Source organism: Camellia sinensis, chromosome 1 (assembly GCF_055761805.1).
Source record: "Camellia sinensis isolate YWXY chromosome 1, ASM5576180v1, whole genome shotgun sequence".
Lineage (NCBI taxonomy): Eukaryota > Viridiplantae > Streptophyta > Magnoliopsida > Ericales > Theaceae > Camellia > Camellia sinensis.
In genome coordinates, this window is record NC_138961.1 from 193,783,364 (window position 1) to 193,798,214 (window position 14,851).

The 14,851-nt window shown below is 37.9% G+C and overlaps 2 protein-coding genes across 2 annotated transcripts; both read left to right on the top strand.

Moving 5' to 3' along the window:
* Nucleotides 1-78: 78 nt before the first annotated feature.
* Nucleotides 79-1,143, top strand: LOC145821853 (uncharacterized). Its single transcript, XM_082918428.1, has 2 exons — nt 79-583; nt 722-1,143. Exons 1-2 carry the CDS (start codon nt 79-81, stop codon nt 1,141-1,143), a joined length of 927 nt encoding a protein of 308 aa, XP_082774554.1.
* Nucleotides 1,144-10,077: 8,934 nt separating this feature from the next.
* Nucleotides 10,078-12,790, top strand: LOC114289966 (uncharacterized). The gene is made up of 4 exons (XM_082918435.1): nt 10,078-11,914; nt 12,054-12,258; nt 12,340-12,533; nt 12,633-12,790. Exons 1-4 carry the CDS (start codon nt 10,078-10,080, stop codon nt 12,788-12,790), a joined length of 2,394 nt encoding a protein of 797 aa, XP_082774561.1.
* Nucleotides 12,791-14,851: the final 2,061 nt, after the last annotated feature.

The window sequence follows — 14,851 nt, forward strand, 5'->3', positions numbered from 1 at the left end:
TTCTTCAATCGACGATGATAGCTTATCCAATGGAGATCAAGAGACAGTTCACAGCATTACAATAAACGTGTTCGAAAGATGATGAATTTGTTTCTTCCGCCGCAAATGCTAACACTAATCTCAAAACCAATTGAGAGGCAATATATAAGGCATGATCGTGACGGAAGCGATCAACAAATATGGAGAGATTATTTTGCTGAGAATTGTACGCGTCCACCTAACTATTTTCGTATACGATTCCGAATGCGTCAAGAGTTGTTTCTTCGCATTTTGAATGATATTAAAGGGTATGATAAATACTTTGTACAAAAAAAGAATCGTGTTGGACGATTGGGGTGCTCTTCTATACAAAAAATTACCACTGCAATTCGTATACTCGCCTATGGATTTTCATTAGATCATTGTGATGAGTACATAAAGATTGGCAAGACCACTGCTAATGATAGCTTGAAGCTCTTTGGTAATGCTATTATTGCCTTGTATGAGGAACAATACCTTCGCTCACCGAATGAAAATGACATAGCATGTCTACTTGAAGAAGAGAAGGCAAGAGGCTTCCCAGATATGCTTAGGTCTTTAGATTGTATGCATTAGGAATGAAAGAATTGTCCCATAGTGTGGCATGGAACCCATAGGGGCCATTACAATAAGCTTACCTTTATATTAGAGGCAGTTGCATCAAAAGACCTATGGATTTGACATGTTTTCTTTGGTATGCCAGGTTCACACAATGATGTGAATGTCTTGGATCATTCCTCGATATTTGACAATCTCATACATGGTAAAATGCCTCTGATTAATTACAATGTGAATAGGCATGAACATACATTAGGTTATTGTTTATTTGATGGCATATATCCTCAATGGACAACTCTAATGCAAACCATCATGCATCCAAAAACAGGAAAGGAGAAGTTGATTGCTCAAAATCAAGAGGCTATTGGGAAGGATGTTGAAAGAGCATTTGGTGTGTTACAAACAAGGTGGGGTATAATGCAAGGACCAGTGCGTTATTGGAAAAAAGAAGACGTTTGTAAGATAATGAAAATGTGCATCATACTACACAACATGATCATCAAAGACGAGTACGGAACATACATTGAAAGTTGGGGCCTCTGGCAGATGAAACTGTATCTCCCCTAGAAGATGCTCGAAACCCAACACTTTTGCTGGCACACATCTCATCTCGTCTTAAAAGAATTCGAAATAGAGGAACAAATGCAATGCTTAGAATTGATCTAATGGAACATTTGTGGAATCAATTTGGTGATGAAGATATAAATTTGTAATGACATAAAGTGTGATACAAGAGGTTGTTAGTTTAATTGCACTACCTTTTAATCTTAACTTGTTGTAATACATTAGATTGTGGGATGGATCTCCTTTCACGATGTTAACTTCTTCATCAGTTCATATATAATACATTACATTGTTGGATTAATCTTAACCACAACAGTGTCTCGTCTGTTCCTTTGGAATTTGAAAACCAGACTCAAAAGCCACAACCCATTATGTTTCAAAATCTGGAGAAAGATGAAGAGGAAGACCACAAATGCTTATGTAGAAAAACAGAGAACTTCATGTATGAATGAATATATAAGAGTAATCAAGAAGACCCATCTTTGTTTTATCTTTATTTGGGAACTATTTACATCTATCTATTTACACCCATTTTTGTTCTTAATGGTCATCCGCCCAGATGTCCCCTCGGATGTCCTCCCGGATGTCTCGTGAGGCCCAATCGTGAAGGTTGTCATCCGCGATTGTTAAGCATATAGAGCAGAGCTAATACAAAGTTGTTCTGGGCCAAAGTACCACCTTCGGTCGTTCTGCCGGATGACTGCCCCTATGTTGGCTGACTTTCTTTGTTACTGCTACGTGCTGCTGTTGTTTGGCCATTCGTTTGCAACTATTCTTGGCTTCATTTAATAACTGTTTAAGCTTTATTTTTCACTGAAGAGGAACATTATGATTAAAACATTTTGATCGAAGTTGTTAATTGATCTGAACTCTCAATGAGTTGATGATGTTATTTTTTTTTTTTCTATCTTCTAACCCTTTTTACTTCAATTCAATCTCTCTATCAGGGTAACTATATCAGAGCTAAATAAATCAATGAGAAAAATCAACAAAACCTAAAAATCATATCAGAGCTAAGAAAATTTAACAATTTCATTTCATAAGAAAGCTCAAGGTAGCGTTTGGTAGAGTTTTCTTTATATGATTTGAGAGTAGGAGTTGTATTTTGAGTTTGTGAGTTTTGGAATTATATTTGAGTGTGGAAAATTTGTTTGGTGAAAGTGTTTTGAATTGAGTGAGGAATTTTTGATGTGACATATAATATTTGATACAAAAACTTACAACTCATAACCAAACACACAACTCAAAATTCTATCAAAGCTCATAAAAAATTTTAAAAAATTCGAAAAATATTTTTTTCGAATATTTAAAAATTAACATGTGTCAATTGCAATATATATATATATATATATATTTGCATTGTTTCGGTCAACCGGCCGGACGATCGGTGGGACGTCCGGCTAGCCCAAATTTTCCCGCCTTCGACCGAGTTTTCAAAAGTGAGTGTGGAATTAATTTTTGAAACCCGCAAATAAACATTATGTGCAAAATAAGCGCTGGAACTAACGTTCAAGAGCAGTACCAAACAGAGTCCAAGTTTTCTTAAAATTAATACATGGATATGAAATGGTACTACAAATTTAACTTTAAATGTTACAATAGGTTATCATTAAATTCAACTACCGATCACTAATTTAAACCACTACAACTTGATCCATCATCAAGGCCCCCTTGTTTCGTATGTGCCCAAATTGCTTTCTGTTGTGCAATGACCCAAGGTTTTCCTTCTTCAATAAGAATCAAATTTGGATTAGTCATCATAATCTCTTTCTCAAACCTTATCCATTCTTGCTCACGTTTGGCTGTAATTCTCATTCGCTCTTATTCGAGTTTAACCTCTGCCCTCCGTTGTTCTTGCTCTTGTTTGGCTTGAAGTTTCAGCCGTTTTCGTTCATTTGCCATTATGACCTTTTGTTCAACAATTTCCTTTTGTTCCTTTATCAAGTTATTAAATTCAGTAACAAATAAGTTTATAGCTTCTAATTGATTATTGTTCTTTCAACACATATTTTTTGCTGTTTTTCGTCTAACGAGTCAAGGTAATTCATGAGCTTCTTCAGTAAATGGAGAATCATCATCATTGTCAAGGCTAATTGATCATGTAGCTGAACTGGATATTGTTGCCGAAGTAGACGGATTTGAGGAATCTATAGTTTGATCAACATCTACATTGAAAGCACCTCTCTTTCTTTGACAAATTTTCTATTTTTTTTTTCGTGTTCTTTTGTATGGTTAAACCATTTAGCACTATCTTTAAGGATTATCCAGCAACCATCCCACTCAAAGTGGTGACCCTGTGAGCTATAATACAATTGTTTTGCAGCTCCTACCTATAAAAAATTAGAAACAAAAATTAATAGTCTTTAAATTAAATCATTTGAGTAGGAAAATGTGTAAACTATAGCTTATCGAATCTTCAAGGTTATAGCCAATAGTTGGAGTCCTCTCTATTGTGTGAACAAATCTAAAATATTGTTAAGGTGAGATTGAATGGTGGACCATTGATGCATCAAACCCGAGCTGATTCGATCGCTCTGATAACCTAAGAGTTTATTGAACTCATCCCAAATTCGATTCCATAACCTCGCTCTTGGTTGATCTGTACCCGTAGCTGCATCTTCTAAGACACGCAACCATGCTTTACAAAGTGCTTCATCTTCCTCTTTTGTCCAATTTCAATTTCTTTTTTTTTTTTTTGGATGGATGTATGTCACTTACTGGAGGAGGTTCATGAGATTGTAATCGAGATTGCTCTAGAATAAATTCAGTAAATTGAGTCTGGCAATACTGTGGATTTGAAAAGAATTGAGAAAATACTTGAGAATCAAATTGCAATGGTGGCTGAGAGTTTTGTTGCTGATTGAACTGATTATTGAAAAATGGAGGAGGATCCATTTTTTGGAAGTTTTGGTTGATATACAATTGAAATCCTTTTTAATTATGACAAACCTACTCTGTGTTATGCTAATTAATCTTAATTATGATTATAATTATGAGCTTGATATGATTTTAAATGCTAATTATATGATTATATGTGTTTTTGAACTTTTATCTGTTCACCGTAGGAAAATATGTTTGATTTTTTGTTATAAAATTTAAATAGAGGACCGTAAAGGCGACATTAACCGAAATAGACTGTGTTATTGCGAATATCCTAATTTTTAGAGCCTACGGTTAAATTTAATTAAAAATTGATTCGGATCAAAATAATCAGATTAATTCGATTTAATTAAGTTCATTTGATTATGCCTAAGTCTTGATTAGTCAATATGATTAGTGAGACCTATATATGTGCTAATTAGGGGCTTAGCTCATATCATTGAGCTCATTTCTCACTTCTTAGCTGAGTCTATACACTTTAGAGAGGGAAAACACTTGATTTAGAGATAGGGAGACCAAATTCTTAGAGAATTGACTTCAAAGTTGAAGAATTGGGAAGCTGGGCTCAAGAATTTGATAAAGTTAGAAGGATTGATGGCTCCATGTGAGTATTTGGACTCTAATTCTTAAGTTAAAGTTCATGAATATGTGTATTCAAGAAGAATTGGTGAATTATTGTAGAATACAAACTTAATATGAAGAATTTGGTACCAAAGTGCTCATGCATACATAATTTTATTAAGCCACATGATTTTGACCATCAATTCTACCATTTGAAATGGTATTAGAGGCTAGGAATGCCAATGGGGTGGGGCAGGGCCGGGGATCACACTCCCCGTCACTGTTTCCCGATGGTGAAAAATGCCCCGGCCCTGGCTCCGGCCCCGATCCTCGACGGGAAACCTATCACCCTTCCCGTCCTCGCCCCCAAACAGGGATCGGGTTTCCCCGACCCTGAAAATTCCCCAGCCTAAATTTGTTTCAACATCATCAACAACAACATCACATATACTTTTTCAACAACATAGATCTGAGACATACACACACAAAATCATCAACATCATTAAACAGATTAACAACATAGAGACACATACATTTTCAACATCAATAACAAAATCATTAACATATCAACTATCAAAAAAAAAAATGATAGAAAGAGACACATGTATACATGAGTGATGAGATTTGACTCAGATCTGAGAGGACGACGGAGGAGATCATTTGAGTGTGCTGCGTGCATCATCAACACAGATCTAAGAGGACGACGGAGGAGATCAGCTGCAATGGTGACTGCGATGAATGACGGAGGAGATCGGCGGCCATGGATGACGGAGGAGGACGATGAAGATGAGAGGATGGGATGAAGGAGGTAGCGGCGACTAGAAGAGAAAGAGGGTCGCGACGAAGGTGGAGCGGACAGTGACGGTGTCGCCTCTGGAGGAGAGGTGTGAGAGTGAATGAAAGTAGAGGGAATAGAGAGAGAGAGAGAGAGAGAGACAGGGGGGTCAAAATTATTAGAGGGAAGGGATATATATATATATATATATTATATAGTCAGGGAGAAACGGGGATGGGGATGAGACTGGGGCTGGGGACGAGGTTGGAAAATATATCACCGTCCTTGGCCCGAAAATCACTGGGGATTTATTTTTTAATACCATTCCCGGCCCATCAGAAGTATTTTTCGGAGAAAAACCACTCTTATCGGGGTCGGGGGAGCGGGTCCTCGTCGGGCCAGGTTTAAATTGCCATCCCTATTAAAGGCTATGTTACACATGTATGCATAATCCATGTAGCTATGAAGCTTGGTAGCATGTGTTTTGAAGTTGTCAAGAAGAATATGAAATGATTTGAGAATTGGATCATGGTTTTGGACAAGTGGTCTCAAAATACCTATGTTCTCATGCTATATAATGTCTTTCCATGTTTTTGTACTAAAAACACGAGCTTTGGACCTTTGAACATCAAGTTTGAGCTTCAAATACAGTTCTGGAAATTTCAGAATTCGTCATGTCCGCTCGAGCGAGGAAAGTGTGGCTTGAGTATAAAAATCAAGCTCCTAGAAGTTTTGCAGACATTGATGTCTGCTTGAGTGAAAAGAATTGCGCTCGAGCACCCATTCACATGTTTTGACTCTTGGCTCAAGCGACCAAAGTCACACTCGAGCGAGAAAAGCTGCGCTCGAGCGGAGAACCCTATTTCAGAAATTTTGGAAAGTTGTTTTATGATTCGTTTTTCGTTCTCTTTCATTTTTAAGCACTCTTCGGCATGCATTGAACATTGTAAATGAATTAAAGGTCACGAAAGAAGCCTAAAAAATTAAGCAAACTAAAGAACAGATTGAATGGTATTATGACCCAATGTGTTTTGAATTATGTAGGGTCAAGTGCAAGGACGAATCAAGCACCAAAACACTGTGAGCAATGTCTTAGCAGAGATATTTTTGTAAATGCATTATTTTCTAAATGATGCCTATGTGGTAAGGTTCTAAACTTTTAAAGTGATATTATGAATGAATATCACTTAATGCGGAATAAAATATGCGAAGTGATCGGCGTATGAGTATGAAATGGGTCTAAGGCCGTTCAATATATTCAGTAAGAATGTGAATTGGGCCTAAGGTCGTTCTGTAAAAGTGTTAAATGAGCTGAAGGCCGTTCGGGATAAGGAAAAGGAATGGACCTAAGGTCGTTCTGTGTGAATTAAACCCAAAGTCGTTCTGTGTAAATTGGACCTAAGGTCATTCTGTGTGTGTAGAGACCCCATTTTTGACCGACCTTAAGACTCAGACGTCACCGATTGAGCGCTTGGTGATGTTGCATATCGTGCTCGTTCAGAAGTTTCAGAGTCTCGGCTGCGAGCCTTGCCTCCGAACTTCCGGACTCTTTTGTGCTTTGCCTCGGTTTGCGAACCAGGCTCTGTTTTCTCTGTTTTCTCTTCCCGAAGGGAGGGAGAGGTCCCGTAGATCATCTCTCAATGGTCGTAGGCTACGTTTCGCGGTCGTAGGCCATTTTGCCCGTTTGGAGTCCGGTTTCTAGTTTTTCGGAGCCGTTGGCCGTGTGCCTCGGTTCGGGACCGCTTAACTACCTCCGTTTGCTCCGGCTTTTGGCATACATCTTGTTTGCTCTCTTTTGAGGGACACTGTGGCCCGAGAAACTGACTTCGTGGTCGAACATCACTCCCGGTGCCTAACAGTCAGTTTTCGGGGCCTCGAGCTGCGCGTTTCGGCCCCTGAACCTTCATTTTGCATCGGTTTGAGTTTATTTTTGGCAGGGACCTCTGTTCCATTGGTAAGAAGGCCGTAGAAGAGTGGGAGGCCAGTAATTGTTCTGTCAGCCAACTTTATCCCTTCATCGCCCTCCGTCGCCCATTTTTTCTCACTTCAAAGCCAATGTTGATCACCCTTGGGCCATTTTCTTGAACCTTAAATCCCATATTTGTGATGTACACATCTGGGAGGCCACCAATATTTGGTGGCCGGCCAGTAATTACTTTTGAACCTTTTGAACACCTTTGAAAAGTGGATTGTTCTCTCTCCTGGTTCACTATCTCCAGTTTTTGACCACATGATTGTGTTGTGCACACATGAGAGGCTCATTTTTTGGTATGGCCGGCCACTAATCCTCATTGAACCTTTTGACCCTTGGCCGGCCGGCCATGGGAAGAGTCGGCCGGCCACCTGCAACCTTAATAACCAGCTGGCCATGACCCCCTCCACTGATACAGTTCAAATATGTATCTCTTTTCGCCCCAGATTTTGTATCTGGGGGGCCAACTTTTTGGGGGGAAACTTGAATTGTTTCCCCCCCCCATTTTTCCCCCATTTTCTCCCCCTCTTTTGCCTATAAAACCAGCCTCCCAGCTTTGTAATAAGGGTTAGAAAATTTTCCCTTTGATCTCCCATATTGTATCTCTATCCCTCTACACTTCCAAGCTTAAAACCTCCCAAGTCCTACACTCATTTTTACACCACCACCTAACACCACCCTTCCATCCTCCATTCCAGCAGCTTGAGGTTGTTCTTCAGAGCCTAGGAGTGCTGCATTTTGGTCCAAGAGGCTGTAAAAGACTAGTCTTCAAAGGTAAGTCCTCTTCTCCCCTTTTTGACCCTTTTCTTGGTTCATATTCTAGCTCCTTGTGCTTACTTTTTTGAGCTCTGACCCTAACTGGAAATAGCATTTTTTTGAGCTCTATTTCATGTTTATTTAAGGGTCTCTCACTGTTTGAGGCTTCCTTGTGGCACTTGCTTCTTGGCCTTTCTTTTATGCCATTTCCTTGCATAGTATTTTAGGCCTATGTATAAACTGTTTTGAGTTCTGTCATAAACTGTAAAATGGATTATTTTGAGCCCTTCTTCAACATTGTTGAAGGGCTCATCACTGTTTGAGGCTTCCATTTGCCACTTGCCTTTATATCTCTCTTTTGGCTCCATTTTTGCATGATTTGTTAGCCTCAAGGTTTTGAAACCCGGGTGAGGTTCCGGTCCGGTTGACCCCCTAAAACCGGTCAAATGAAAAAACCGGTCTATTTTCACAGAACCGGTGAAACCGGTGGTTCAACCGGTGAACCGTTCGAACCGGTTCCGGGTTAGTTGAACCGGGACGGTTTGATTTATATATATATAAAAAAAAAAATTGATCTGCTTCTATTTTTTTTAGCTTATCTTCAGCGGCTGTAGTAGAGCATCCGATCTAGGGCTTCTTCACACTCACACAGGTCTTCCTCCTTTCCCTCTGTTATCCGATCTATCTCTCTCTTTTTTTTCACCATTAACGAATCAATCAAGCAAGGTTCAACTTCACACCACCATTGCTGCCAACAGTCCAGGTATTATTTTGATGAATCTTTGAATCTCCTTCTTTGAATCTCCTTCTTTGTCCAGGTATATATAAAAAAAAAAAAAATTGATCTGCTTCTATTTTTTTTGGCTAATCTTCAGCGGCTGTAGAGCATCCGATCTAGGGCTTCTTCACACTCACACAGGTCTCTTCCTCCCTTCCCTCTGTTATCCGATCTATCTCTCTCTTTTTTTTTCACCATTAACGAATCAATCAAGCAAGGTTCAACTTCACACCTCCATTGCTGCCAACAATCACAGCCGCCAACAGCCTCCAGTCCAGGTATTATTTTGATGAATCTTTGAATCTCCTTCTTTGTTCTCCACTCCACTTCTCTGTTTTCCATTTTCCTTTTCCTCTATTTTTTTCTACAAAATGAAAAATGTATAGAGATTCTCACAAAAAAATTTCAGATTGAAAAATATATACAGATTTTTTATTCTTCTATTTTCTATTTTTTCCTTCAGAAATTTTTCCCCCCCTTTATAGATAAATCATAGATATATAGAAAACATATTTTCAATTGAAATGGTGCACTAATTTCCCAATGTCAAACGACTACTTCTCAGTTGAGAGTGAAGACTAAAGTGAGAGAGAGGGGTATAGAGAAGCAGAGAGTGCATTTGTGAAGAAACCCATCTCATTATCTTCACCCAAAAGGTATGTATTCTCATCCCTTTTAATTTATCTCTTTATCTCAAACATTTTACACCATTTTATTTTATTTTATTTTTTTTTTTGTGGCAACTCATTGTTTTACAGGTTGATATTATTGTGATATTTTCTATCAATTTCTTATTTTTCCTGCCTAAATATCTGAAGATCTCTCTCATGCTTTCACTTTGATTGAGTTTTTGATTTTACTTTAATGCCTGTTGCATCAGATTGTGAAACGGGTCAATATTCATATTACCAGTCAATTTAATATTAAATGACCTTAATTTTCAAATATTTATGAAGTTAAATTGTGATTTGGTGGGTATGTTGTTTTGGGTTGCTTCTTGATTTGTGAATTCAGTGATGATAATTTGGATACCCATGAATTCAGTGGTGATAATTTGGATACCCATGAAGTTAAATTGTGATTTTACACCATTTTTATTAATTTGAATAATTATGATCCTACTTTCTGGAATATTAATTTGAATAGGAGTACTTTTTTTCTTTTTTCTCTTTTCTTTTTTTCATTTGTTCTTATTCTAAGTTGTAGTTGTGAGAGATGTCATCTGGCCAGAATTCAACAGCTAATTCCACACAAGCCACAAGGGGAAAATCTGATATTGCATGGGCACATGTTATTGAGGGACGAGATGCCAATGGGAAGAAGACTTACTCATGTATGTATTGTGGGAAAACTATTAAAGGTGGAGGGATTAATAGAATGAAGCAACATCTTGCAAAGAAGTCAGGTGAGGTTGGGCCATGTAAAAAAGTTCCCCCAGATATTCAATATCAAATGCATGAATCTTTGAAAGCATTTGATGAAAAGAAGAAACAAAGTGAAGAAAATTATGATCAATTAAATCCTTATGGTCCAGGTGGCTTTCAATTTGAGGGTGATGATGTTTATGTCAATGTTGATGATGAGGATGATGAGGTTGTGAGAACAATTCCTCAGAACAATAAGGGCATTTCAATCAATGAAGGAGCTGGAAGTGGGAATAAGAGTAGACCACCAATGACACAGAAAGGGAAGGGGAAGAGACATGAATCAACAAAAATTGGTGATTATTTTGCACCAAGGACCACTCCTGGTTCTCAACCAACTATCAAAAGTGCCCTCCAAACTAAAGAAGCCATACATAGAGCACATATGATTGTTGGCAAATTCTTTTATGATACTTGTATTCCAATCAATGCTGTGAACTCCATTTATTTTCAGCCCATGTTTGATGCCGCAATTGCCATTGGTCCAGGATATAAGGTCCCTACGTACCATCAACTTCAAGTTCCTTTATTGGGAGACTCAAAAAAAGAGCTTCAATTGTATATTCACACTTTGAAGAGTTCTTGGGCTGCTTGTGGATGTACTATTATGGGTGATGGTTGGACTGATGTTAGACAAAGAAATCTAATAAATTTTCTTGTCTATAGCCCTATGGGAATTGCTTTTGTGAAATCAATTGATGCCTCTGATGCTGTCAAAGATGCTACTCTTCTTTCTAAATTGTTTCTAGAGGTTATTGAGTGGGTAGGAGTGTCGAATGTTGTTCATATGGTGACAGATAATGGAGCAAATTATAAAGCTGCTGGAGGACTTGTAAATGCTACTTTCAAATCTATAAATTGGTCTCCATGTGCAGCTCATTGCTTGAACTTAATCTTAAGTGAAATTTCCAAGATGAATCATGTGCATGAGCTTGCTATTAAGGCATCAACGGTGACAAGGTACATATATAACCGTTCATGGTTGTTAGCTCGGTTGAGAAAGAAGAAGAGTTGGACTGAAATTGTGCGCCCAGGAGCAACGCGCTTTGCCACTACTTTCCTTGCATTGCATAGTATTCATGAGCATATGCATGATTTGCAAGCTTTGGTGACAAGTAAGGAGTTTGCAAGTTCAAGATTTGCCAAAGAGAATAAAGGAAAGGATGCCATTGATATCATTTTAGATAAACAATTTTTGAAGAATTGCTTCATCATTGTTAAGATTGTTGAGCCACTTATGCGTCTCTTGCGTATTGTTGATGGGGATGAGAAACCGTCCATGGGATATGTTTATGAAGGCATTTATAGGGCAATCAAAGGTATTAAAGATATTTTCAATAGAAATAAGAGGTTGTATAGGCCTTACACAACAATCATTAAAACTCGTTGGGATAATCAATTGCGAAAGAATATACATGCGGCTGCTTATTGGTTGAACCCAGCTTTTCAATATGATCAAGCTTCATTTTGCAAAAAGCCAGAGGTTATGAATAGTGTACTTGATGTGATTGAAACTAAAGCCACATCAAGTAAAACGAAGCTCATGAATGAACTTAGATTGTTTCGAGATCGACAAGACAGTTTTGGAAGAGAGCTTGCCATTGTTACATCAAAGAAAACACAACCTGGTAATCTCTCTCTTTTTTTTTAATAGTAATTATCATTATTATATGCTTTTGATTAGAATATTTTATCTCATTTATCTATTTCTTGTTTCTTTTTATTTTTAATTTTTTATAATATTTTTCTTTCTTTTGTGATAATAAGATGAATGGTGGAAGATGTTTGGACGCAGTGCTCCAAATTTGCAAAAGTTAGCCATTCGAATTCTTAGTCAAACTAGCAGCTCTTCTGGGTGTGAAAGGAATTGGAGCGTCTTTGAACGCATACATACAAAGAAAAGGAATAGACTAGAACATCATAGGCTTAATGATCTTGTGTATGTTCATTACAACTTGCGATTGAAGAATAGGTAAATTAATCTTTCTCATATAGTAACTAATGGATTCTTTATTTTATTCGTTTATTTAGTCTTATAATTGAATCAATATAGGAAGTATTACAAAACAAGGAATTATGATCCCATTGACATTGAAAGCATTGACAAAACCGAGTTTTGGATTATTGAAGAAGAAAGACTAGAACAAGAGGAGCCTCCATTGCTTGATTATGATGAGCTCGAAAAAATGCTTTATGAAGAAGATGAGCCTCCACGATATAAGAAGCAATGTCATGGTCTACGAGATGGTTAGAAAATATTGTTTCATCATTATGCAACAATTTTTTTTTTTTTTTATCAATCATTATCAAAATGATAGCTTAATGATTTTATTTTAACTATTGTAGATGATGTTGAGGATGATATGGAGATAGAACTTCTTGGAGATGATATCGACTTGGGATCTTTTGGTGACGTGAACATTGATAATAGATCAAACAATCCGAGCTCTAGTGCAAATGCGAATGAGAATGATGATGATGATTGGCTAAATTATCGTCCCTAGGAGATTTAGGCAAAAATCAAAGATTGTTTGTGATGTTATGTTGTGTTGTCTGTGAACTTTGAACTTAGTTTTGTCTTTTTTGTAACTTATGTTTTATGGATTGCTTTGGTTGGATACTTTCATAATGTTTCTTACTATGATTGTTGTTTTTAATGGCTAAATTTTCATCTTTAATTTTATTTGTTGTTAGTATGTGAAGTGTTATGGCTTATATTCAGGAATTTTTTTTTTTTTAATTATAGAAAAACATCACTAAAAATATTTAAGATTTTTTTTTAAAAAAATTGAAAATTTAATATTTAAATTATTAATTTATATTTAAAAAAAATTATTTATGACATAATTATGACGTCACGGTTCGATCCGGTTCAACCCACCGGTTGAACCGGTAACCCGTCCACCCGATCATTTTTCCGGTTCGCTCACCGGTCCGGTTTTTAAAACCTTGGTTAGCCTTTTATGCTTCTGTTTTTGGACTTTGGTCCGAACTATAAATGGCCTTATTTTGACCCCCTATTCATGTTTTATTAAGGGTATTTTACTGTTTGAGACATCCTTTTGGTACTTTGTGTTATAGCTCTCTTTTTGGCCTTGTTTTGCATAGTATTTTGAGCATGCTTGTGTACTGTTTTTGGCTCAGAAACCAACTGTAAAAGGTCATATTTTGGGCCTCTCTTCAACAGTGTTGAAGGGCCCTCTCTTGTTTGGGGTCAGAAGCTGTGACTTGCTTCTTTATCTCACATTTAGGGCCATTTTCGCATGCTAGCTTAGCCCCATTTGTGCTCATTGTTTGGCCTTGCTTAAAACTGTAAACATGCTTTTTTTGGGGCTGCCTTGAATCTGTCTTCACATTTCATGATCAAATAGTGCATGTTTTGTATAGCTATAGGCCATTGTGCATGCCTAGTTTTGCATTTCGGGTCCCATTCCATGCATCGGGTGCCATGTTTCCATGATTCGGGGCTGTTTTGGGTCATATTTTAGCGCTGAAATTTGCATGTTTGCATACCATGTTTCATGCCTTGCCATGTCTTGTTAGAGTGGCATTTGGTGCCTTAGGTTCGGTCCTCGGTTTGCGTGCACGTGTGCACGCATCTCGAGTGTCTCATTTTCATCCAATGGCCTCTTATGTGAGTGTGGCTGAGGTCCACTCATGTTAGTGTAAGTCCATTTATGCATTGTGTATGCCATTTTATTTCATAGCATTGCGTATGCTAGGTTGTATGTTAGCGCATTGCGTATGCCATGTTATCTCGTGCATCATGTATGCCATTTCATAGCATGTTGCATGTTAGGTTGTATATTAGTTGCATTCATGCATATCATGCATATTGCATTGTGCTTGGGATAGGAGTTAGCCCGAGCATGGGAAACGAGGGACGTTTCGTACTTCGAGTGACGGAACGTGTCTCAATTCCCAGTCACCGACACTCCGGATTATCCATGATGGAGTTAGGTTTTAGTTGAGTTTTCATGTGCATCCATTCTATATTGAGTAGTGCAATTCGACTCCTCGGCCATCATGCATCGGGATGCGTAATTGGTGGCACGAGGATCGAGGCATGCATACATTTGTGAAAATACATTGCTATGCCCCTTTCCTGCTCTCAGTTGCAGCAAATCAAGAATTAGCAACCTTCCGGAGCTTGGCGCGCTTCCCAAGAATAATTGTAAAACAGAGGCTAATTGGGGCATCCCAGTGGATTTCCCCGCAAGACAGCCCAAACATACATCATTCATCAGAGTCGAGGCAGTCCCTGGCTTGCATGCCATGTTTATAGCTTTCTTAGATTAATTTGTAAATTAACTAGGATTTTTGTATTTATTCGGGACTGTATTATTTATTCATTCGGGACGGTATATTATTTATTCGGACCCTCTATGCGAGGGCGATGTTGTAATAAGTGTGCGTGTGTGTGATGTATGTCTTCCAACCCCACGTCTTTCTCCCTTTTATTTACCCACTTATGATGGTTAGATTAGGGCATATTTCAATTAGCATACAGTATGATAGCATGTTTGCATTCATTCATGTGTTTTGCATGCACCGGGCTCGGCGCA